This window comes from Peromyscus leucopus, chromosome 1 (genome assembly GCF_004664715.2).
Source record: "Peromyscus leucopus breed LL Stock chromosome 1, UCI_PerLeu_2.1, whole genome shotgun sequence".
NCBI lineage: Eukaryota > Metazoa > Chordata > Mammalia > Rodentia > Cricetidae > Peromyscus > Peromyscus leucopus.
Window position 1 is genome coordinate 17,063,508 of NC_051063.1, and position 26,232 is coordinate 17,089,739.

Below are 26,232 nucleotides of genomic sequence, written 5' to 3' on the forward strand. Positions count from 1 at the left end.
CGGTGGTGGCGCACGCCTTTAATCCCAGCACTCGGGAGGCAGAGGCAGGCGGATCTCTGTGAGTTCGAGGCCAGCCTGGGCTACCAAGTGAGCTCCAGGAAAGGCACAAAGCTACACAGAGAAACCTTGTCTCGAAAAACCAAAAAAAAAAAAATAAATAAATAAAAGATGTAATTGAATTAAAAGAGGATTGTTAGGGTAGATCCTGATTCAATCCAAGTATCATAAGAAAAGAGACATCAGGGATGTGTTGGCATAGAGGGAAGACCATATGTAGACACAGCAAGAAGATGGCCATTTGCAAGGCAGAGAGGCCAAAGGAGAGCAACCACGAGGACACCTTGATCTTGGACCACTCCTTGAAACTATGGAAATGAGTAAGTAGTTTTAGGTATTCTTATTTTCTAAATGTCAAGGCTGAAACTGAGAATTTAAGTAGCTTTCTTAATGCCATACTCAATGAATGCAACATGATGGGTTATCCCAACTCCAAAACCCATGGATCTCTTCTAGCCCTGGCTTCCCTTTGCTCTTTCCAGGAGTGGCACCTTCACTGTTTATGACTTTGATTCTTCTCTGTCTTCCATGTCCAAGGCATTCCATTGTAGATGTAACCAACCATCTTATTAAATAAGAAACACAGAATGAATGCAAAGAAGAAAGCCAAGAGATCAGAGGCAAGAGACTTACCTGGCTGTTGCAGCTAGCCTCTTCAATCAAGAGACCTACTTCCTGTGTTTTTGTCTTTATATAGACTTTCTGTTCTGCCTTCTCATTGGTTGTAAACCCAACCACATGACTGCCTCATCACTGCCTGTCTGTACAGAACTCCAGGTCTTCTATGGTTGGTATTGAGATTAAAGGCGTGTGTCTCCAATGCTGGCTGTATCCTTGAACACACAGAGATCTACCTAGCTCTGCCTACCAAGTGCTGGGATTAAAGGCATGCACCACCACCACCCAGCTTTTGCTATGGCTCTAATAGCTCTGACCCCCAGGTAACTTTGTCTATTAACATACAAATCACATTTTAGTACAAATAAAATATCACTATATTCCATGGTCTTCATTATCCAGAATGCCTCCCCCTGAAGTCATCTTATGCTTATCTTTGATAACATCTTTTCATACCTCTAACTGAAGCCTTCTTTATGTCTGCATAAAAGGAATAAAAACTATCAACCTTTTACCGGGGGATGGGGAGATCTTATAACAGATGAGCTAAATTGATTGGCTCTTCTCTACTGTACCAGATATTAAAAGTAGTATCTTCTCACAATCTTATTTTTTCTAGAGAGGTTTTTGGTGTTTTTGTCTTGAGACAGGACTTGCTATATAGCCCAATGTGGCCTGGATCTCATTATGTGACCCAGGCTGGCCTTACATTTGTAATATTCCTGACTCAGCCTCCTGAGTGCTGGGATTATAGGTGTGTACCACCATGCTAGTTATTGGAGGTCTTGCTAAATAATAATTATTCTTATTTGTTTCAGTAAAGGCTTTCATTTATTCATCCATTCATTTACTCATTTGTTTACTTATTCCATAGAGAGTTTTTTGCATATCTATCTTGTGCAAGTCACAATATTAAGTATTGTGGGAATTCAATGGTTTTATAGCCCTCATGACATTGCTATTCAGAGTCAATAAGGCTCAGTTTGGCTGGGCATGGTGTCACAGGCCTTTAATTCCAGCACTTGTGAGGCAGACAGAGGAAGGTGGATCTCTGTAAATTTAAGGCCAATCTTGTCTAATAGCAAGTTTCAGGCCAGCCAGGGCTCCACAGTAATAACCTTTCTCAAAAAGTGTGTGTGTGTGGGGGGGGAGTAGTTTGGAGATTTTCATCAGAGTTATCCCTTTCTACAAAATTCAGTGTTGAAAGTCCACGAGGCTGCCTTGGCTGGAGCCAATTTCTTACATGATAGGATATCCTGTTGGAGACTGGAACCAATCCAGAAAGCCCAGCACAGAGAGGTTAAAAAGAGAAAAGGGTCCCCTGATTATATAGTTTATCCCTTGCATCAGAATGTGCCTGAACTGACCTTTTCCTGTTTCAAAGTTCAGTGAAGGATTCCTTGTCCACTTAGATGAGTCTGAGTTCAGTTTCTGTTTTATGCTGCCAGAGTGTTATCATATATGGCTTCTGGTTATCACTGTAACTTCCTGATGCATTTTCAGATGGAGCTCAATGGGCCTCATCATTCTTTTAGAATCACTATTCAATGCTGAAAGTGGACATCTGGTCTACCTTTGGCCAGTGCTGAGTCTCTTCAGCAACATCCTTCTCCGAGGAAGCAATCTTCCCGAGTCTACCAAAGCTGCATAGAAAAAGGGCAGCGGTGGCACTGGGTGGCACCCGTCAGGTGAGAGCGCACTAGTTTCTGAGGCCAGTGGACACTCTGGGAAGGCAGATGGAACTGAGTGCTCTTCAAACAAAGCAGAAATGTTCAGAAAAACCTGGGTGGCTGGATTGAGGTGTGTACCTTAATATGGAGGCAGCAAGTACAAAGGGCTGGTTACGGAGGGTTAGGCAGAGGGGACACTGCCAGGAATGGTGTGCTGCAGAAGTTCCAGTTGGCCTGCACTGACATTTGTCATAATGAGGGAACAGCCAATAGCCAAGAGAGAATTTAAAACAGCACCAAATATTTAAAAGTTTTTTTCCTTTAATTCTTCCTCTCCCTGCTCTGACTAGAGGATGACAAACAGGGAAGGCAGGGTAGGGGATGAAATAAAGATTAAAGACTAGACAATCTCCTCCTTTATCTTCTTGAGATAAGAGTTAAAGCCAAGCTGAAGAGATCAGAAACATTTTGATTGAATGAGAAATGGAAGTTTTTTTATTTGGACTAGACTTTTTAACATGTCTGAATTAAGACTATTCTAATACCCTAGCAGAACTGGGAGTTGAGGGATTTAACAAGGAGTGGAGAGAAAAGTCTTCAGGATAAAACTGAAGTGAATGATAGAAAGCAAAATAAAGCTATTTATGATTGAGTTCTACCAAGTTTGGCTAATTCAGAAGAAAGCTTACATACACTGTATGTTGATCCATGATACTTGGTTGTAGATTTATCTTGAGGTTAGTCATAAGGTAAGCACAGTATAACCCACCATAGCCTCCTGACTTTTCTTTAAGGACCCTGAAGCTTAGTGTCAAGGATTTCTGTGAGTTTAGTTCAGGGACAGTTTTCCTTTTTTGAACTTAAGGTTGTGATTTAACTGATATATTAAATGGGGACATATTTTATTTACCACTGACTGTTTTTAACTTGCTGATAGACAGTAGTAATAGGATGATCAATCTTGAATTTGTCCTATTATAGTTTAGACATTCTATGTTGAAAACATACTCCTTAGCCAGGCATGGTGGCATATATCCACATCTCGGAACTCTCAGGAAGCTGAGGCAGGAAGATCCTAAGTTTCAGACCAGCTTGAACAAGACCTTGTCTGGGGTCGGGGGGAAACAGATAAGGTGCCACCTGATTATCTACACCTCCAGCTATCTGCTCCCTCTGCTTTATCCCAAGAACACAGTGAATCACAATTCACAGGTGAATTTTCTGTCTTTGTTTCAGCTGTAGAAAGCACGGCGTTGAACTTCTCCATATGCTCCCAATCTGCCTGAACATTTATATACTAAGCCTCAGCTCCAATTTTGATTAACTTCTTTCTCCCTACTTTTGTGCCTCTTTCAGTTTTTTAAACCTAGTTCTAAATTACCTTTGCAACAATATCCATTAATCAGAATTATAAACACAAAAAATGATTTTCCAATAAGCCTTTTTTAAAAATTCTCATGTGTGTAGAATCCCATGTAGTTCATTCTAGTCACAAGACACAAATCTGCACATTCAAAATGCAGCAAATGACCGCTCGTACGCTACGCTATGTTCTTAGGAAACAGCACCATGTGGCATAACTCACCTACCCCAGTAGTGTGATCTCCCTTCGGTCCTGTGTAAGAGGTGGGGGTTTCTCCTCTCCCCCTGTGCCAGCTGCTCCGGTTTCTTTTTTCCTGTGTAAACGCACATTCATCTTGATCGAACGTGCACTCTCCAGGTGCAGGTGGAAGTCTCTCTGCAAGGAAACAGCAGGTGTGGCAACTGCTGAGACAGTCGATGAATATGTATTTTCTCATGGATCCTAGCAGCCCACTTTGCATGTCTGAGAGGTGTCTGGCCATATGTCAAGCCTATGGAGAGGCAGACCCCCACCGGTGGCCTACCAAGCCATACCTCCAGCTAATCTGTGCTCCATCATGGATCTATCATGGCACAGAATCAGAAATCTAGATCTGAAATATTGGGGTACTGTGAACAAGACACACCCCCAACCTTGGAATTTGTGCGAGTGGAATTACAAAGCTCTGAAAACTGGAGATGCACTGCCTCTCTCCATCCATATTCATAGTAAAATTTTCAATGGTAGCCTTTTGTTTTATGTTCCTCTTGTTTTTATTTTATATACAGTTCTAATCAATGAGACCCCATTCCCTGTTCTATGCCTTGAATGTGGATATTCTTATTGCTCTTGTCCTTCCAAGGACTCAGAAACCAGGGGTCTGAAAGCAAGGTGTCTTCCTTTAAATTCATTTTATAGCAGGAGGAATAAACCCAGAGCCTGTGTAAGGCCTATGTAAGCTGTGGAAGTGTCTGCTGCTGAGCTAGATCACCAGCCCACATACGGTTTTCAACTATTCTCCAGTATCAGACTGTTATTACACTTTGGCTATTTGTTAAAGAGAAGAACACTGAGCATCTTTGAGGTAGGCACCATTTACTCATTGCCCGCCATGTCTAGCATGCTACTAGCTACCATGACTTTAGTTTCTCACTATCATCAATGCTTAGTCTGAAGTAAGATAAAAATAAAGGGGAAATTATGAAGAAATGCCTGGGGGAGCTCATTCTGGGGTCTGGCTGAAGTTTCAAGCTAGCCAAGAATGGAAGAGTTGACACAATTCTAGAACTATTTTAAATAATAATGCTAAAATAGCAGTGAGCCTTGCTTAAGGCTTGCGTGTGACTTAAATTTAACCTTACTCCATTTCCAGATGCAAATATGTTATGTTCTGAGAATCTCACAAGTGTATGAACTTAGTTTGCAGACAAAGTATGTCTCAACCCCCTTGCAACTAACATAATAAGGAATCCCTCAACCCTGTGACCTATGGTTTTGTCTTCTTAATAGCCTTTATGTTTATCAGTACACATCAGAAACCACCTTATTATCTCTTTCTCCAAAAAAGAAAAAGTCCTTAGAAATCCTTTGAACAATGTAACTCCAGAAGTCACCAAAATTATCTATATGACTACCAACAGTCTCTCTTAAGAAGCCCCACAGCCATGGCTTTGGGTGTCTACTGTCCTTTTCTAAAGCATCTTGTTGTATTGACACTAGAACTTAAAACTGTGTTAAAACCTTTTCTTAATAAGTTCCAACTTTGCTTCTGATTCATTCGGAAATTCTTTCCTGAGTATAGAGGCCTGAGCTGAGGTCCTTGGAAGAACCACTGCATCCTCACGCCAAGGCTCAGGGATCACTGTGGAAACATGGGTGCAAAGGGTGGAAGAGCCAGCGGCTGTAGATGACTGCAACAAGACATCTGCTGGACATAGCAGGACAGCTGCACATACGAACCAACAACAGTTGTGACAGCACACACAAAACCTGTGCAAGTCCAAGCCAGACTAAATCCCAGCATGCAGATGGGTGGTGGACACACAATCCTATTTCTCACGATTGATGGCTGCTGGACAGGGAAGGGCCAGATTTATCTAAGAGTGTAGCCCTTCACAAGTTGACCATGTTTCAGTGGAAGCACACTTCTGAGAAAATTTTGGACAGTACAAATTGGTCTTGAAGGGTTTTTTTTTTAAACCCCACAAAATTAGGAGAATAGGGGAAAAGGAGTAGTTCTGGGAAGAGTTGGGGAGGTAAATATGATCAAAACAATATTGTACAAAACTTTCAAGGAGCTCAAAAATAAAACAACATATAATGATTAGGCCGCTATAAGCAGCAGCAGCAGGCTATGTCCTCTGTTGCTGCTGTAGGGTCTATTGTTTTACTGTCACTTATTGACTTAGAACATATCAGCTTTATTAAAAATTAAATGCTATACGTCTCACAAGTATTTGTGAAATAGCAATGCCACCAATATTACTTGAAAATGTGCATTCTCCAAAATTGCAAGGTTAATAATAATACTAGTTAAGATAGAGGGCACTTGTTTTTGAAGTGCTATTTATAGGCAGTTCATAAGCTAGGGAATGTATATGCATTGTCCCCAACATTCAGGGAGGTATTGCTAACTTTCCTTACAATGAGGAAAAGGAGCCAAGCCATACATACAAAGCCACACAAAACACTGGAATCCTCATTTCCAACTTGTAGAGTCTACTACAAAGCTCTGTGAGAGTGCGTGTATTAAGAAAAGCAAGGGATAGAATAGTGTGGATCAAATGCATGAAGTTCTTAGACAAATTAAAAATGTCCATCATAGAGCAGAGAGACACACAGCTGAAATTACTAACAGTTCTCTTACCTGGAGCCCGGCAGTTTCCCAATTGTATGGTAATGTCATCTAAGGCTACAAGTCCACAGTCCCAAAAGCTTTTGCATAGGCTCATGAAAACCACCTGTAATTCATAAAAATAAAGTTATGAATTCTGTTAGCTGAAAACAGAAACCCTTCAACCTGAGATTTACTCAACACAACAGAACTGCACAAGCAATTTGAAACACCCTCTCATTGCCCGTATGAGTAACAGGACACAGTGGTATGAAGAATGGTTACCATTGGTCTACACCCCTGGAATTGTATTTTTTTAAAGCAGAGCTGGTTTCATAATAACATACTATGTATATGAATATAAAAACTAGAGGCAGTCTTTAAAGATTGGCAGCTGCAGGCCAGGTGGTAGTAGTGCATGCCTTTAATCCCAGAACTCAGAAAGCAGAGATAGGCAGATCTCTGTGAGTTCGAGGCCAGTCTGGTCTACAAAGCAAGTTCCAGGATAGGTTCCAAAGCTATGCAGAGAAACCCTGTCTCAGAACAACAACAACAAAACAAAACAAAACAAAACAAAACAAAAAGATTGGCAGCTGCTATGAGGAAAGCAAGCAATCAGCTAAGTGGTAGAGAAAAGCCTGTTAGGTTTTAAGTATCTTCTCTTGATAATTCCCAAAGTGGTGGTTGTTTCCCAAGCATCTTTCAAATGTTTCCAGTACAAACATTATTGTTTTGGAAAGAACTATCTAGTAGTGTGCTTTATTTACACTATGAACAAAGTCCTGTTGACCACCAATCCATCCAGAGACTTCTGCTCCATTTCCAAGACAAAGATAAATAAAAGCCCTAGCATGTTTTTTTTTTTTACCAGTCTTGGCAGTATTGTTGTGTGTAAAGGAAAAATAATCCATACCATATGTTATTAAATTCAGTGTGTGTGTGTGTGTGTGTGTGTGTGTGTGTGTGTGTGTGTGTGAGAGAGAGAGAGAGAGAGAGAGAGAGAGAGAGAGAGAGAGAGACAGACAGACAGACAGACAGACAGACAGACAGGGTGAAGATTTTGATTTCTTACTATTGGTCCAGTTTAAAAAGCTGTGTTTCAGATATACACTGCCCAAACAGTGCTTCCTAAAATATTTATGTTGTGTTTTCACTGTAGTTGATCGGGCTGCTTAATGTTTAATTAGTGTGGGCTAGTGTGGTCCATATCCTGTCTCCCAACTGCAAATCTCCATTCAAGTGAAGAATGACATAACAGGAGCCAAAGTTCTATTTATGATTAATGAGAAACCTTGACTTTCTAGGTTCTGCTATGCCCAATGCTGTGGTTTCGGTTTATTTATGTGTGTTATATGTGTGGAGTCCTTTTGCTCATGATGATCAGATTTATTAGGATACAGAATTTATTTTTAAGAGAAAAATCTTAGCTCATGTGACATTTTGTCACTATGCAAACTATAAAATGTCCTAAGCCAATCTCCCCAGGGAAGCTCTAATTGCCTGATACATGAATGTTTCCTGGCTCTATGTTCATATCTTTTTATAAATAGGATAGCTAAGAGATACAAATGTTTATCTCTGTGGATTCACACAGAACAAAACAAAATAGAGTGGCTTTTATGGTTCTTTTTTAAAGCATCTTTTAATCTTTCTTCTGGAGAGATTGGAGAGGTTATCTAAACAGTATATAATATATTTTACTTTCTAAGTTCATGTCTGGGAACTTATTCTGCATTTGGGAAGCAAAGATCTCTGTCATCACTCCCAACCAGTGTCACATTATATTAGCATCTTATTGTTATATTAGAAAGAATGCATTGATATGTCTCATAATTTATCAAATTAATTGTGCTACACAGAGAGAAAATGACTTTCTTTTCTTTGTCAGCTTTAAAGTCCGTTTTTCACAAGTGCACTGGAAGAAGACTACTGCACAATGAATATGAAGAAGTAAAATGCTCCACCCTCTAAATCTGTCCCTGTGGAAAGCTCACTTTGCATAGCAATGCATTCTAAAGATGATAAACATTAACATGCTTTTATATATTTACCATAGCACTATTTTATAATGACCACTAAGCCAAAAGAAGCATACAGGCAGGCAACAGATGAAATAGCCTAAAATTTCAAAAGGACAGAAATAAGCTAGAATACAACAGTCTGAAAAATAGGTGATCATTAAATCTGAGTGTTGTGAAAATTATTCAGCACCACAAATATAGATTTACAATGCTAAGTTAAAAAGCTGATTAAAAGAGAAAACAGTCTCCAATTCATCTAAAATAATAGAAGAGGCCTAGAAAATTTACTAGCTATATAATTATTATGTTAGGCTCATAAAATTATGGTTATTTTATAATTTACAGTTAAAAAATCAGGATATCTATAAGAAAAATGTGGAATAATGTTTGCAATGTAGCTCAGTGACAGAGAGTTTGCCTAGCATGTGCAGGACCCTGGGTTCAATTCCCAGCAAAAGATAGAAATAAAAGTAGAATAATGAGTTAATATTTACTCTAGACTAGTGTTATTTATTATGACAGCTTATAGGCACAAAGTCTATTCAAATTGAAGCTATTCAGTCTCATTAGAAACATGCCAATGTACTCAATACTGTAGCGATATGCAGCCAAGTACTTCATTGAATTGAACCAACAGATATATAACATTTCCTAATTGCAAAAAGTAACATTGAATGGACTTTTTTGGCTCATTTTGCGATGCCAATTGTGCTGAACAAAATGCTAAAGGTGTTTGGAACACCACCAGCCTGTCTCTCCTTCAGACTTTCCACATGTAGAATACTGACTAGCCCACAGATCTCCCAAATCCATCATCTACGGACTAGATTCAAGCTAAGTCCTCAAACCTCAAAGTTGTTTGACAGTTCTCTGTCAGCATTCCAGAAAATAAAAGAAGTATAACAAGATAATCTTGCTCAGTCTAGCAGCTAGCATTCTCTACCTAAGCACTGATAACATTAAGCACTATGGTTCTTGTAGGCTACTTGGTATGGAGAAATTATTTTCAGGTAGTTGGTGACTGAAGGGGTGGCTGACTTGTCCAGGACAAAAGAAAAGTTAACCTGCTGCTTGCTCTTTAGAACTCTCTGTGGATACCAGTGCACCCATGTTTCTTATGGTATTATTTATAAAAACCAAATTTGTAGACTCAGCCTAGGTGTCCAACTCATGAAAAATAAAGAATATATATGCACAATAGAGTTTGATTCAGCTATAAAGAAGAATGTAATTGTGACATTTGCTGGAAAATGGATGGAATTGGAGACCATCATGCTAAGTGAAATAGGTCAGACCCAGAAAGATAAATATCACACATTCCTCTTAGGTACAAAAATACATCTGTGAGCCATGAAAATAAAAGGGGGACTACTTGGGAAGAGGAAAGGGGACCAATAGGAATGAGAAGATAGGATGATTGGGGCTTATGGTCAAAGTACATTTTATGCATGAAAAAAAATTGCAACAACCTCATTCAGGAGACAAAGACAAGTGGATCTCTGTGAGTTTGAGGCCAGTATGATCTACAAAGTGAGTTCTAGGACAGCTAGGGCTATTACACAGAGAAACCCTGTCTCAAACAAACAAACAAAATAAATAACCCATAATTTTGTGCAATGAATATCCACTAAAAACCCTTTCCATGTGGGTTGAGATGAGACTGTTTCAAAGGTCAGCCATAATCTAAGTTCATGAGAGAATTAACTTATTTATAGATTTAAAATAGCAACGTTTATATCAATTTCAGTAATATTTCAAAGATAGTAAACCATCTCTAGAAAGTGGGAAATACACCTTAGCCAAGTATATATTAAAATGTATTGAAGAAAGAGAAAGATGAAGATGAACAATGTTTCCTAGACATGAAGTTAGATGATATTTCTTAGACAGGTGTTCTGGGCTGTACAGTATACTGTAGCTCAGAAGTTAGGTCTATTTATATTCATTAACAGTATGTTTCAGTGCATGAACATTTCAGCTTTTGGGTGCCACTAATGCTTGAAAATGTTTGTTTTGATGGAGAATATTCATCATTGAGGAAGCCTCTTTAGACTAGCTTTGGAAACAAATACACAGCAAATGGAGATCTACACAAATATTCTTGCAAACAATATAGTTAAGTAGCAACAGATATTACTATTTATCTTAGTCTTCACTGTGCCAAGAAAAAAAAATACCACATATGTTCTTTTATTCACAGCAGGGTGTATATTGCTTAGCGCTATTGATATTTTAAAGCCAGATGACATCTTGTTGTGGGTGTTCTGGGTCCTGTAACGTGGCTCACGGCATTCTTGGCCCCTCAAGCTCATGGACAGGTTATCTGTGCCCTGGCAGCAGCCAATCTGCTTTTCACTGTTTCTCTTTTGCCTCATTTCCTAAAGAATATGAAATCAATCTTGCTCAAAGAGAAGAATAAAGGAAAAGAACCCCAAACACCACCAGTCATGCATCCTTCTGAGCAGTGATCTCTATTTACACAGATGCTCGGTGACCTGTGGACATCAGCAACACCAGGTCCAGAGAGTTGGTTAACACAAGAGTTTATGGCCATTCTGGCACTCAGCTGGCCATGCTGGAACTAGATTACTCAGAAGCCCTGTGTAAGCTTTTGTGCCTATGACCCCAGCAAGACAACATCCTCATGGCCAGTGAAGCTTTTCTCCTATCACGCCATCTCTCAAGTTGGTTTTATTAAATGGCAGTGGAATCACACCCTTAGTTATATACCCACTAGATGCTACCATTACCCCCAAATCAAGACAATCAAGATATTGCAATCTCATGATCACTGGTAGTCAAAAGTAGTAATTCCTTGAGGGGCAAGAGCCTCCTGCGTATGAGGTCTAGAAATAAATATAGAATAAATGGCTTTTACTATAGCTAGAGTTAATTAAAACCGATGTTAACTTGCAAGTCCTAGTACTAGAATATGCAATAGCTTCTTGTACATACTGATATTTGCAGCTCTGCTACCTTATTTTTTGATTCCTATTAATTTCAAGCTATTTATTTCCTTTGCACATTCCCAATCCCTGGAAACAAAAGATAAAGGAACGAGGCAAGGCAAGTGAGGAATACTCAAACCAATAATCATACCTTAGATTTTCAGGTCTGTTTACTTTTAATTTAATTTTTGTTGCATGTATATGTATATATGGTATGCATGAATGCATGTTTGCGTATGTATGTGCATGCAGGTTGGAAGTTATTTTTGGGCATCTTCCTCAATTGCTCACCACTTTAATTATTTAGGCAGAGTCTCTTGCTCAACCTGGAACTTGATGATTCTTGTTATTCTAGCTAGGCATTTTGCCCCAGGGATTCCCCTGTCTCTGTCTCTGCAGTGCTGGGATTATAGGTAGCCACCATGCCTTCCAGAAGGCAAGCTCTTTATCCACTGAGTCCTCTCTTCAGCCTCAACTTTTAGGGCTTTGCTGTTCCAAGTACTTGTACCCCAAAATTCTAACAGTCAGAGGACAATAGAATTGCCTCCATGTTTCCATCTTTTTCTCACATTGAAAAAATAATGTTCTACTCTCTAGAAACAAGATACTAATAGTAAGCAGAAGAATTTAGGAGGGAACTGATCAGGCAAGATGTGGCTGATTTTAGAGTGGAGGGTGAGGAGAAGGTTTGTGTGAAAACCTACTCATGGCTGTGTTAGTCAAATGGGTCAGACTGCCCCTAAGATAGTGAAAGTCTTGGTAAGTTCTTGGTTAGAGTAGTGTGTGTGTGTGGGGGGGAATCTACAGAAATCGTTTTTTATCAGGAATTCATTTAGTCAAGTCATATCAGGTTGTTTTAGAACAATTTACCAGTTTTCACTTTAGAGGTGTCAAAGTGCAAACACTAGCCAACACAATGAATAGGATTTGCAAGGCAAAGGAGATCAGGCTTTGTAAAGAGCTATGGAATATAATAAAATATGGCTTTTGCTGAATGATTAACAAAGATTGTCTGTAAAGAGGTATCCTGGCCTAACCGCATGGTTTCATGGTGACTTCTAAAGACCTTTCCATGGCCTGTTTAATAGACTGCAGGCTAAGTTGTTTAGTGGTGGACTAAACCAACACGGACTTTATCAGAGATTTAAAGCTCCAGTTAGCCCCATAATTAGACTGTGAAGGACAGATTCCATAAATGATCTTCAGATCAAAACACTTCAATCTTCTGCTAGCATAGCCATAAGTAAGCCATGTCCATCAAGGGACCCCAGTTATTCTTTGTTATCAATAGTGGGTCTCAACCTCAGATCCCCAGGTTAAACTGAACATTTCTTCTTGTGATACTAAAGTCCTTTGAAATCATTTCAGAGATAAAGTTGGGTGTGGTGACTACAGAGTTGGTAGAATTGTTCACAAAATTACTCTGATATACTTAGAGAGATTCTAGAACCCTTCATTAAGATTCTGTGCATACAAGAATAGTATGGAATGTCTAACGTCATTGTACTCATTTGAATGACTGTCAGTAAGTTAGTGTGTTTGATTCAGAAATCTACAAAAGCACAAAGAACACAATACAGATTTCACAATGAAGGCACTTGGCAGAAATAAAGGAATTTCCACTGATTTCTAAGGACAAGCTGAGAGGAGCAGTACCCGGAAAAGAGTGTGAGATTTAAGCATTCTTAGAACCTGGCTATATTTTAGGAAATTGTTGCTAAATTGTAACAGCATGCCTCTTGCAGATGCTATATTTGGTTTGCATGTCCCACAAACCACAAAAGGACCATGTGTTCTTAAGCAAGTCTTTTGCTGACGATGCTTTCTTCTTAAAAGACCCCAAAAGACCATCAGGTTTTCTTTTTTTCTTTCTTTCTCTCTCTCTCTCTCTCTCTCTCTCTCTCTCTCTTTCTTTCTTTCTTTCTTTCTTTCAAGACTCATGTGATTTAATTCAACTTTTAGCTTTGACAAGCAACAAAGGTTGATCAGCCTCTGGATTTTTCCAGTGCAAAAAATCTTCTTTATTCATATAGGCCTTCAGTTTGAGAGAGAGGGCATACTGGGATAGAATATAGGCCACAGCTGATTTTTTCATTGCTCTTTGGGTGGTAAACATTCAAACCTCACAACTCATTGATTTCAAAACTCTGCATCATTTTTGGATCTTCCTGCCACTGGAAAAATGGGGAATGGGCAGAAGAGACCTCAGAATCTGTCAGTTTTAGAGCAAGACCAGGGGAGTCTCTGATAGAAATTTCGCATGACAGCAAGCTGCACATCCAAGCACGAAACACCAGCCCCTTGCCACGTCCGTGATGGGGAAAACTATACCATCCTGCTCATTCTTTCCTTCCTTCCTTCAGGTACTTAAAAATACTGCTCCTCACTCAGCCCTAAACAGCATGTCTCCATCAAATCTCTCCTCCCAGGGCTCAAGGACTCCCCCTTCATTCCCCCACACCATTCCAGAGAAGGGGAGCAGAAAGAAGAAAGAGCCAGAGGGGATGAAGAATACCAAGAACACAAGGCCTGCTAAATCAATACAAACTCACAGAGACTGAGGCAGCGTGCACAGGGCCTGCAAGGGTCTACACAAGTCCTTTGCAAATGTATCATGGTATCCAGTTTAGTGTTTTTATGGGATCCCTGAGTGTGAACAGGTGGGTCTCTGATTCTTGTATCTTCTCTTGGGCTCTTTTCCTTCTGTTTGTTTATTTTGTCTAATGCCAATGTGTTAGTTTTTGTTTTATCATATTATATTAATTATATTACATTATATTAATTATTATCCCCTAGGAACCTGTTTGTTTCTAATGAGAGACAGAAAGGGAGTGGATCTGGATGGGAAGAGAGATGAGGAAGACCTGGGAGGAGTAGAGACAGGGAAGCCATAATCAGGATATATTATGTGATAAAAAAGTCTATTTTTTTCATATTTTTTTATTTAAAGAAGTCTATTTTTTAATAAAATAAAAATATGGTTTGGAAAGTCTTGATCTTAGAACTTCCCAGTTAAAGAGCTCTGAGCCTGACTGTATACCAGATACAGAAGTCTTACATCCAAGAGTTTTCAGAGCTGGGGCTCCAAAAGTACAGTGCTTTGCTATCCCAGCTATTGTGAACTAAAGGACATGGGCAGAGCCTCAGAAGCAAACTTTCTTGCCCATTTGAAGGGGAATCAGTGATACAGGTAGACTAGGAAAGGAAAATGGGCTTCCTAAGATGGCTGCTCATTTTCTCAGAAAACCTTACAAGGAGAAAGATGGAAGGCAATGGGGGTGGGGGTGGGGGTGGGGGAGGCATTTAACAGGATCAAGAGTGGAAAGGGAAGACCCAGAGGTCTCGTAAACTACCCGAGCCAGGGACTGACCTTTTAAAGGACTTCCAGATTTAGGCTGCTCTTATCCGGAATGTATGCAGCTGTTAACTTTCCTTGCAGCTCAGGCTGTAGTCTTTCCTTGGGCTCACATCTTTCTTCCTTCTAGGGAAGGAACTCGACAACCCTCTAGACAACTGCTGACACCCCCATTATACCTTTGTCTCCAGGTCCTCCAAAAAAGTCTGTAAAGACTAGAGTTTATCTTCTCTAAGGGAAATGACAAAAGCTAGAATCCCCTTTCCCTGCAAATCTCCTCATAAAACATAGAAACATTACTGTAATCTTTACCATCTTTCTGCTTTAGATGGCCATGCAGAACTCCTCTGACCTGCCTTATATGTCAGATAGTAGGTTATATTCCCCTTACTTCAGAAGGGGTCCTGACTGTGCTTGGGAGGAAAATCTCCTCCCAATGAGGGGACTGCAAGTACCTAGTCAAGATCCTTTTCCTGCTCCCTACCTATTGTCATCAGTGCATTCTTTTCACCCAATAGTATTTGCATACAGCAGTCCATGCAGCATGGAGAACATATTCCTGGATCCCCGAGTCTTCGTTTCTGAAGGCTCCCATGTCACAGAAAACTTGAATTGGAGCTTCCATTTGTTTGACCATTCTCCTGCTGACCTGACTTGTGTAATAAGGAGGTTGTCATGGGCATGGAAAGTACAGGTACCATGTTTCCCTGCTTGCCTAGTTACTGAACACTGGAGTATAATGATGGCTGACACAGAACTGGCTAACGAGGACCCAGCAGTAACCTCTTCTCTCCCTTACTCAGTCCCATTACCTTACCACACCATTTTTCCATTATGACTTTAGGAAAGAATTCCCTAATCCCTAATCCATCATCCTACAACATCATCATCACGTCCCCTTTATACTTCTTGTATGTTGAGACCAAAGCCTGAAATCAATTTGTTATATTCTTTTCACTGGGGACAAAGATGGCCAGTTTTGCAAAATATGGGACATTCTAATGGGATATGAATGTGAGATCTCCAAAAGTGAATATTAGACAAAGAAAAGATAGCCACTGCCACATGAGTTTATTTTTATTTTTTTAGGACAGGGTTTTACTAAGTTGCTGAACCTGACGTCAAACATGGGTATCTGGTATTACAGGCATGTACCACCATGCCTAGCTCAATAATTATTTCTTTTGATAAATCCTTAGAAATATAATCATTATACCAAAGGTATACATGTTTGGATGTTTTTCCTTTTTATAAATATAGTTAAATGGTATTGAAACATTGTACTAAATTAGTCCCAGTTTGGCTCCATGGTAGAGGAGCTTACTGCCTGACAATGCAGGTTTGATGACCTGTGTTCTATCCCCAGAACCCACAGAAGCTGGAGGAAGAGAACCAACTCTACAAGGTTGTCCTCAGGCCTCCATATATCCTCCATGGTACATGCATGCATACTTATATCATATACCCCCTCAATAACAATAATAAAGTAAATAAAACTTTTTAAAAAGAGTGTATGAGAATGATATCCTTGCATCCTTACTGTATTGGGTAGTTTTATGACAATGTGATACAAGCTATAGTCATCTGAGAGGAGAGAATCTCAATTGAGAAAACGCCTCCCTGAGATGTGGCTGCAGGCAGGCCTGTAGTATTTTCTTAATTAGTGATTGATTGGAGAGCTCAGCTCATTGTGGGTGGGGCCATCCATGGGCTGGTGGTCCAGGGTTCTATAAGAAAGCAGGCCAAGAAAGCCATAGGGAGCAAGCCAGTAAGCAGCACCCCTCCAGGGCCTCTGCATCAGCTCCTGACTTCAGGTTCCTGCCCTGTTTGAATTCCTGCCCTGACTTCCTGTGATGATGAACTGTGATGTGGAAGTATAAGCCGAACAAACCCTTTCCTCCCCAACTTGGTTTTTGTCATGGTGTTTCATCACAGCGATAGTAATCCTAAGACACTCACCTTTCCAGGATCATGTTTGTACATATATGCATGCACATATGTTTATATATACACATATATTAGTATGTATATGTGTATATACACAAAATTTATGTATGTATGAATGTATATCCTATAATGCATTTATTTTTATTAAAATAAATCATGTTTATATGAACATATGTTAATATATTTGGGGATCTAAAGTAAAAGATTTACTTTTTAATATATAAATACTATATATACAATATATAAAATATAATATAATATATAAAATATATTTCTTCTTTTTTTTGAGGTGCTAAAGCTCAAATTCAGAGTTCTATGCCTGGCAGGAAAGCGACCTACCACTGAGTTACATTCTGGCCTCTATATTTTTTTCTAAAGCAAAGGTTTGTTTTTTTATAATTCATAAATCAAACACTACAAACAGAATAAAGTATAAACAGAGCTATTAAGACAAACATCACACTTTAAGGTACTTTATTTTTTAAACATATATTCAGTTGATAACAGATATTTTTTTTTTTTTTTTTTTGAACAGGTTCTCTGCGTATTTGCGCTTTCTGGACTCATTGTACAGTCTCAATACAGCGATGCTGCTTTCGAGTTGGATTAAAGGCGCCCACCCCCGATATATTATTATTTAAAATGTCTTTAATGATAAATAAGGTTAGATGTATATTTTAAATGATATTTCTTTTTTCTGATTTTACTATAGATATCTTTTCTTTTCTTTCTTTTTTTTTTTTTTTAGTTTTTCGAGACAGGGTTTCTTTGTGTAGCTTTGTGTCTTTCCTGGAATTCACTCTATAGACCAGGCTGGCCTTGAACTCTCAAAGATCCACCTGGCTCTGCCTCCCCAGTGCTGGGATTAAAGGTGTGTGCCACCACCACCCAGCCACTATAGATGTCTTATTCACTTCCATATTGCTTAGCTTACTTCTATTTACCAATTTATTAGAAAAATTTATATTAAATGTATTAGGAATACACATGATGCACACTCATGCAAACAAAGCACTCATATGCACAAAAGAAAATAAATATTTAAAAATTTCAGAGCCCTAGGCAGTTTACAATTATTTACTTTGGTATTATTTAAGGGCACAATGAAGATGAAGAATTTAAGGTGGAAATACAAATTGCAGACTTGAATTTCAGCTTTTTTTTTTCTCTAAAGGAAAGAGATTCTTGTAAGAAGAAATAAGTGCAGGATAGCATCTGCAAAAAATGCACTTTGCACAAGAATAAAACACAGTTCCTGCCACTAAGATGCCTAAAAATAAAGCAAGCAGAGACTGACAGGTCACCTAAGTGCATGTGCTCATTTCAAAGAGAGGGGACATGCCATTCTGATTTACAGTTAATGCCTGAGACAAGATTCCAAGCCAGGTCTTCCTATTCCTGACCCAGTGCTCTTTTATTATACAAATTTCACTGCAACAAATAAACACAAGCTTCAAAGGACGGGGCATTTGTGAAAGAGCTCAGGAGATGGGTAGGATTTTCTCCAAGTGTAGTGATCCCTGCAGAAACACCAATGAGTAACACTGTCTGCTGCTGACACCCTTTGAAGGAACACTGAGAAGGAAGACAGGCGGAGGATGTGTGGATGACTGGATGGTGAGGGCTGTGACCCCACACATGGATTGGTCTGTTAGTGGAAGTTCAGATAGCCTTTTGGGAGGCAATAGAACTATGGGAGACGAAGAGCTTTAGAAGAAGTGCATCTCCGAGGATGTGTCTTTGGAATGCACTTCTTGGCTTCATGTTGCAGAGTGTTAGCTGAAGATGTGTTATATTTGTTTATGCTGTGGAATATTTGTCTTAATGATGCGAAGATGTGTTGCATTTTTTTATGTTGCATTTGTTTAACTCTGTGAAGCTGTGTTACTTTACCTGTCTAAAACACCTGATTGGTCTAATAAAGAGCTGACTGTCCAATAACAAGGCAGGAGAAAGGACAGATGGAGCACTAGCAAGAGTTTCTAATGTTACTCATTTAACCACAGAACTCTTGTTCACTGGAACATGTCTATTGTGTTGTACTTCATGGTGCATAGCTAGGGGCAGACATAGGCTTTAGCTTTTGTTTTTGTCTTCTTAACCTGGTGGGGAAATTATACTTGGTTGGATGGGGGCTTCCTCTTAAATGCATGCAAAGCTCAGTGTTTGACTTTTAGTCTTACAGTAGTCGAGTAAGGATGTAGATTTAGAATGCTTTGCAATAAGGATTTTAATGAGTGCTGAGCTGATCATCAGCCCAGTTCTGGAAGAGTTAGAGTGCTTTGCCATCCTCTCATTTATCAGCCTCTTAACTCCCCTCCCCCAAATAAATACTTAATAAACAAAATATTGAGTCCTCCTACCCCCAGTGCTTTTAATTAAAAGGCTATTGAAGCATCTTCGCTAAAAGGAGTTGCAGACAGGAAGTTCCTCAGGAGCTACCCTCCTTGCGACAGTGACCAAGCATATGTTAGGTGTAGCATTTGAAGGCTGAAAGGCTAATGTTTGGGTGTCATCATTATGAATTTCTGATCTCATTCTGGAGTCTCTCCTCATGGTTTGGCTTTTAGTAAAAGCATTTTGGAGCAAATGTCCTCTCCCTCTCTCCCTCCCCACCTCCCTCCCTATCTCTCTGTGTGTCTGTCTCTCTGTTTCTGTTTTTCTCTCCTTGTCTCCCCCTTTCCATCTCCCTTCTCTCCCCTCCCTCTTCTCTTCCCCTCCCCTTCTCCCCCTCCCTGGCAAGTGCCATCTCATTAAGCTAGAACACACCCTCACAGATTGCTCTCTCTTCCAGGTAGCTTGGTTTTGTTTGTTTGTTTGTTTGAGATAGGATCTTGCTTTGTAAATTCGAAACTCTCAGTACCCCTTCTGCCTGAGCCACCCCCTTCCCAAATGTTGGAATTGAGGAATGTGTTACCACACATAGTCCCCGAACAGTTCTTCCCAGCTGCTCTCTATTCCGTACAACACTGTGATGGTAGAGATGGGGACATGGGAGATACAGTTTTACAGTTCTTGAACTTTTGAAAATGTTTCTAAAACATTAAAAGTATTTTTTTAGAGAGAGAAGGGACTGGGGAAATAGATCAACTAATAAAGTACCTGCCACTCATGCCTGAGGAACTGAACTTCACCTCAGGACCAACATAAAAAGCCAGGTGTGGCGGTGGGGAAGCAGCTAGGAGGGTCCCTGGGACTTGCTGGCCAGACAGTCTAATCAAATTAGGAAGCTCCAGCTTCAGGAAAATGCTTTGTTTTACAGATAAGGTGGCAGCCAGGTGGTGGTGGCCCCCATCTTTAATCCCAGCACTCAGGAGGCAGAGGCAGGTGGATCTCTGTGAGTTCAAGTCCAGCCTGGTCTACAGAGTGAGTTCCAGAACAGCCAAGGCTTCACAGGGAAACCCTATGTCAAATAAATAAATTTTTTTATATAAATAAACAAACAAAGTGGTGAACAATTGAGAAAAACTTCTGACATTGATCTCTGGCTCCATTGCGCGCACACACACACACACACACACACACACACACTCCTCTGCACTGAACATATGTGCACATACACACACAAACATATGCAAAATCTTGTTGTAGGACTCATGGTTGGATACATCTTCCACTATTCAAGAAAGCCTAATATTGCTAAAAATGATTTAACTCTGACCTAATTTTCAGCACCTCACAGCAAAAATCAAGATACAGAATTATCCATGCACTGAATAAATGTTGTGACCTAGAAAAACAGCCTTTGTTCTTTCTTTCTCTATGTCTGTGCTGTGCTGAGTTTAATTGTGCTAATTATATGCCAGGAGACATACTACATACTTCACCTAATTTCATGTGACACACAGGACAACTTTATGCAGTGAGTACCACCAGATGCCCATTTTACACATGGGAGAAAAGTGAAGGCTGCATAGATAACAGGGCCACAGAACTAGCCCAGAGTGTGAAGCTGTGAGTGAAAAGGACCCACAGTCAGGCACCATAAGCAGTGTGCAGAATCTCCCCTCTACCTCATGGTCTGCTTTGTCTGTGATGAACCACCTTGAATTCTGATCCCTTCCAGGAGCCAAACATTTCTAAAATCAATCAATGGAGAGTCCATTTAATAAAGCCCTGGGTTTGCTGAGTTGCCTAATCTGTGTTCGGGCTGGACTGTCCTTCGTCCCTGATCCTGTCATTTGACATCAACCAGGAGAGGCTTGGATGGCATACGGGGATTGTATAAATACAGCCTGTGTTCTGTAGTTCGTGAATCCCACATCCACTCTCAACCCGGTCATTTGGAAGCCATGAGGTGTTGAACAGTGTCTTTTTACCTTTCGTTTTGTTTTGTTTGTTTTTGTTTTTCAAGATAAAGTTTTTGTATGTAACCCTGGCTATCCTAGAACTCATTCTGTGGACCAGGTTGGCCTTGAACATGGCCTCTCAAGTGCCAGGACTAAAGGTGTGCACCTGCATCCCCTGGTTCAGCATCCTTATGATTTGCCAAACTTTTCTATTAAGTATGATCACAAAATTTCCCTTCCTAAGGGAGCTGTGGCAGCTAGCGGACTGTCCTATGGAGTTATTAGAAGCCTCACCCTTGGCAGCTGTAAGAGTGTCACATAAAATGCACCTTCATAGCTTGTTTGCTGGAGTGGCATAAAGGAAATGCGTACTTTTTGCTGTCTTTCCTTAAACAGGGCTATAGATGACAGTTTCAGTTAAAGATTAGTTAAGAGAGCCAGCAAGGAATTGTTAATCTAACTAGCCCATTGTCTTTAAAGTGGGCTGGCTAAGTACCAAAAGGGGAGAAAGAGAAAGAAACAGGCTGGGAGGAAGGCCATGAGGGGAAGGGACAGAGAGGGGGTCTGTGCATTGAGAGGATGGGAGGAGAAGCTGGGGAGACAGGGTGAAAGGTTGGACCTCACAGTTCTGGCCAAGAAGCCCATTGCTGTGCTGTGTTTTGGTCCCAACTCACAAACCACGGAGAGAAGAAAAGAATGCTCATGGAAGCAGGCCCTGCTGGGCATGGGCCCCGGCAAGTCGTAGTTACTGGTTTGGGGCCTGAAGTATGGAGGACACAGTGCAGGCTCCTTCCTCCAGGAAGCCCTCGGGTCAGCATCAGTTTCTAGCAGCACATCTGGGTTCATCATTGGGATAATCTACTTTCATTCTAGGGCAGAATGGACACTAAAAAGAGATACATTTTTTTTTAAAGATATGATCACGTTATGGGAATTAAATAAAATAATAAATGCTACCTAGACTCCAACAAAGGTTGGAAGCTTCACCTCCTCTACTGCCAAAAAGAGGCCTTCCTTAAGACCAGACCTCAACCTCCCAAAGTTCTCCTGCACCAAGGGGCAAGCCTCAGGGATAGCAAGATCACATTTTACTCCCCAGAGCTGCCATGTAACACCCTTAGAACAACCATTCATTCATTCATTCATTCATTCATTCATTCATTCACAACTTATCCACAAAATACACTTGAGCAGAATTTTGCTGCGGACACGGAGATGATAAAAAACTGGTAAAGTGTTTTGTCTATATGAAGGCTCTAATAAGAGAGGAGAGAAGTAATAAAAGGTAAACGAAAAAATTAGTTTTGGACTTGGATAGCTGTGGTGTACAAAATAAGACAATATGATTGGGGAACAATCTGAGGATGGGGAAAGAGCTGATAAACTGAGTGGTCTGGACAGTTCCAGTGAGAGAGGAAGCCCTTCATGAGTGTAGCCTCCTGCAACAAGGACACACCTCTTGCCACAGGACATGCCTCTTCCCACAAAGACACGCCTCCTCCCACGTGAAGCAGGGGGATATGGGAATTGACGGGGGAAGGACTCCCAGTGAAGAAGGGACTACAAGTGAAAAGGCCATGATGAAGGAATGGCCTTGACACTCAGGGGCAGAGAGGAGTCTTGTGAGATCATGCGCCATGATGAAGGAATGGCCTTGACACTCAGGGGCAGAGAGGAGTCTTGTGAGATCATGCGCCATGATGAAGGAATGGCCTTGACACTCAGGCAGAGAGAGTTTGTGAGATCATGCGCATGATGAAGGAATGGCCTTGACGAGGGGCGTGAGGCGATGAGGGGGACACAGAGAGGAGTCTTGTGAGATCATGCGCCTTTGAGCAGGGTAGAGGGAGCAGAAGTTAGCGATGTAGGTGAGCATCAGATCACGTGGTGCTTTACAAGCCATGGTCAGGGAGACAGCTCTGTCCTGCAGGCTGTGGGAGTGTTTCGTGGAAGGAACGGCACCATCTGATTCCTGCTTCAGGAAGGTGATCTGGTTGCTGCTTCAGAGCAGAGAAACAGCAAGCCAGAGTCACAGAAAATAGCAAAGTATCTTCATAATTGAGGCGAATACGAAGATTTTGTGTGGGGGGTAGCAAGTGAGACAGAGAGAACAAGTCTGAGATGCATTTTCGAGCTCCAACCTAATGATCTTGCCTGCAATTTGAAGGAAAGCATCAAGAAACTAAGGAGAACCAAGTCCTTTTAACACGATGAGATTTCTGTGTCCTCTGTAAATGGATTGTGGGAGGATGTTAAGGATTGGGAGTGAGAGAGCACACGGCTGGACACAAAGGAGGTACTTGGTGAACAGTCACTTTACCTCTGGTTTTGACCTGAGTTGATCTGTAACTTTCTAGAAGTCTCAGCAGGTTCATTTCAGAATCTTAGTCATTATAAATTCCAACTATTATAAAAATGTATGCGAAGCACAATATGTTCAGGAAAATCTCTTAGGCTTCCACCAGTTTAGAATAAATTAAAATAAATATTGAATGATTAGACTGTAGAAAGCAGCCAATAGAAGCTTCTAGACAACATGTAACAGCTGACAAGCATTCACCCTGTGCCTATTTTCAGTGCTTAGTGACTTAACACTCTTTTCTAAATGTGATGAATATTTGGAGAAACACACCCTCTGTGGACAGGAGCCACATGTGGGGAACAATCCCACAGGTTTGGTGGTGTGCTTCTGAAATACTTTTCTCAGAGGCATTGCAGGATGCTTACAAGAACCACACATCTAACTCTAGCCTCTTAGGGGTATGAGGAGTCCCATCCAGATATGTGAACATGCAAGGACCTCTCCCAGCATCTCAGAGTGGGAGAACCGGGCATGGAATTCACATAAAGAATCACTTGCCTAGCTTTTTACCCACTGAAAACCTGCTAGTCTGCCAAGCCTGGGTTCAGGATAGCTCATTTTACAGGAAAAAGAAAGAAAGAAGCCAAGGGGTTAGGTCAAGAGAAGGGTTCACTCTAACACTACTACAAAACAGCGAACAGGGTTTGCAATTAGAGACAGAATTATTTCCATGTTTGGAATCAGCTTAGAGGGTATGGCACACCTGGGGCCATTTAGAAATGGGCAAATGATTTCGGTTGTTGCAATAACCATGGAAGTTTAAAATCCAGTAATTTGAGGGATGGCTCTATACACAGTCAGAATGGTCTGCCTTATAATGTCAACAGAACTTCTGCTAGGATCTCTGTTCAAGGTCAAGCACAGAGGGCGTAGTAGGAATATAAGTGTGTGCTTAAGCTGTAACAACATCACAGCAACTATATCTTTGAGATGGGCAAAGAAAGCAAAGGGAAATTATAAGGGCGAGAGTGTATTCTTCTTACAAAGTAGGTGTAAACAAACACTATCTAAAGTTTGACATTGAAGTATAGTTAAAGTTATAAATTCTAAGAGCCAAAATAAAAACAACTAAAAACTATGAGAGGGAGAAGTCCTTATCTCTTCATAGCAGAGAATCAGCAAACACAGTTAAGGTTAATGGAGGAAAACATTGCAATCTGGAAGGAAACTCCCCAGAAAAAAACAGAAGTAGAATTGGAGTTTGCATTCAGGGGTAGAGGACAGTGATAGACACCCTGGCTCTTCACTGGATCCCTTGTCTTAAGTAGCTTTCATGTGTGTAAACACTTGGAAACACAACATAGACATACGTAAGTCCACATGGGTATCTACCATATGTAAGCAGGCTTCAGTTCCTCTCCACTTACTGCACTCTCTCCCACTTTGAGGAGCTAGTTTTTCCCAGCAGGAGTCTTCTAGAACTAGGTCAGTTTGAAACATGCACCTGGAGGTTTCTGTGTTGAACTTCCATTTGAATCCACCAGCAGATCCTTCCAAGAGCGATAAGAACTCCCCTACCCTGACTGGGCCTAGCTCCATTTTCCCACAGTGGCTGGGCATCTTGGTGTTCAGCTTCCAAAGGAGAAAAGGGTAGAACCTCGGGGGCATCCTTATCTGCTAGGAGGCTGACCCAACTTCGTGGGTGTCAGGTAACAGCAGGGACTCTCTGGGAAGGATTGAGCAGATTCCTAAACATTTGCCAGTGGAGGTTACTGGGGAGAGGAGGAGCAGGGGTTAGAAGCCATCATGGCTTGAACTTTGACCCTCCAAACATCAGGTCTGCCAAGTCTGATGACATTATTCAAGTTAACAATCAGTGGAACCACTTATAACTTTCTGAGCAATCTTCCTGTGGGATAGTGGCATTCAATGACTGTATCTCAATCTAAGGCATCTTAATTTGCTGTCAAATGTGACTGCCATCTCAAGAACAGGATTTGAGATTCATTTATCTCTATATCCTTTGCTTCTGACATATACAGAATAAATGATGGTTGAATAAAGGAATAGACACATGGATGAATGATTAAATACATGTAAGCCAAATAAATAAATAAGATGCTTATTATATTTTCCCTTAAAAATCAATGAAATTGAATTGAAAGTATAACATACATTCTACATTCTGCTGCATCCTCGATTCTATGAAACCGGGATGTGTGTGTGTATTTGTGTATGTGTGTTGTGATGACTGTTTGTGAGAGTTAAGTGGTTGGTAATGGGAAAACAACTTAATTCCTTGAGATGCGAGAGGCCTGGGCTTCTCCAGAGGTGCTGGATTGAGGAGGAAATGCAATAACATTGCAGGTGTCAAACGACATTTACAAAGAACAATTCATTGAGAACACATCTGGAATTATCTAGGCAACAAGCTAAAGGATTGTCTTGCCCTCCCATGGTTTTAAGCTTTCTTGGGGAGACTGGAATTCGGGTAGCTCTTGGATGATGTGATTATCAGCTTACTTACCCATCCACGTAACAATATGTACGGAGCTCTCATTGCATGAGATGCATTTGGAGGGAAGAACCTTTGCTCACTCTCTTTGGGTCTCTTTCTTACACAGAGAGGACACTTAAGAAAAATGTGAGTTGGCTGACACGCCAAAACAAAACAATTTTTCCAACACTGGTTTCATATCTTAGTTCACAGAATTTAGTGCATCTGTGAAACCTCCTTGAGTTTATGAATTGGTAAGCTTGGGAGGCTAGCTACTGCCATTCTTGTGTGTTCTTGATTTATAGGTCTGTTTTTGCACTCTCATTGCTATCAAAATCAGCTGCTGATGGCTC

General features: G+C 40.6%; 1 protein-coding gene across 1 annotated transcript in view; it reads right to left on the reverse strand.

The window, feature by feature from the left end:
• Window positions 1-26,232, reverse strand: part of LOC114710946 (MAM domain-containing protein 2) — a 160,078-nt gene that overhangs the window by 26,044 nt on the left and 107,802 nt on the right. Inside the window, exons 13-14 of the mRNA XM_037202271.1 lie at window positions 6,554-6,647; window positions 3,931-4,083 (exon numbers count right to left, since the gene is read on the reverse strand). Of these exons, the coding sequence (XP_037058166.1) occupies window positions 3,931-4,083; window positions 6,554-6,647 (247 nt within the window). The remainder of the gene's footprint in view (window positions 1-3,930; window positions 4,084-6,553; window positions 6,648-26,232) is intronic.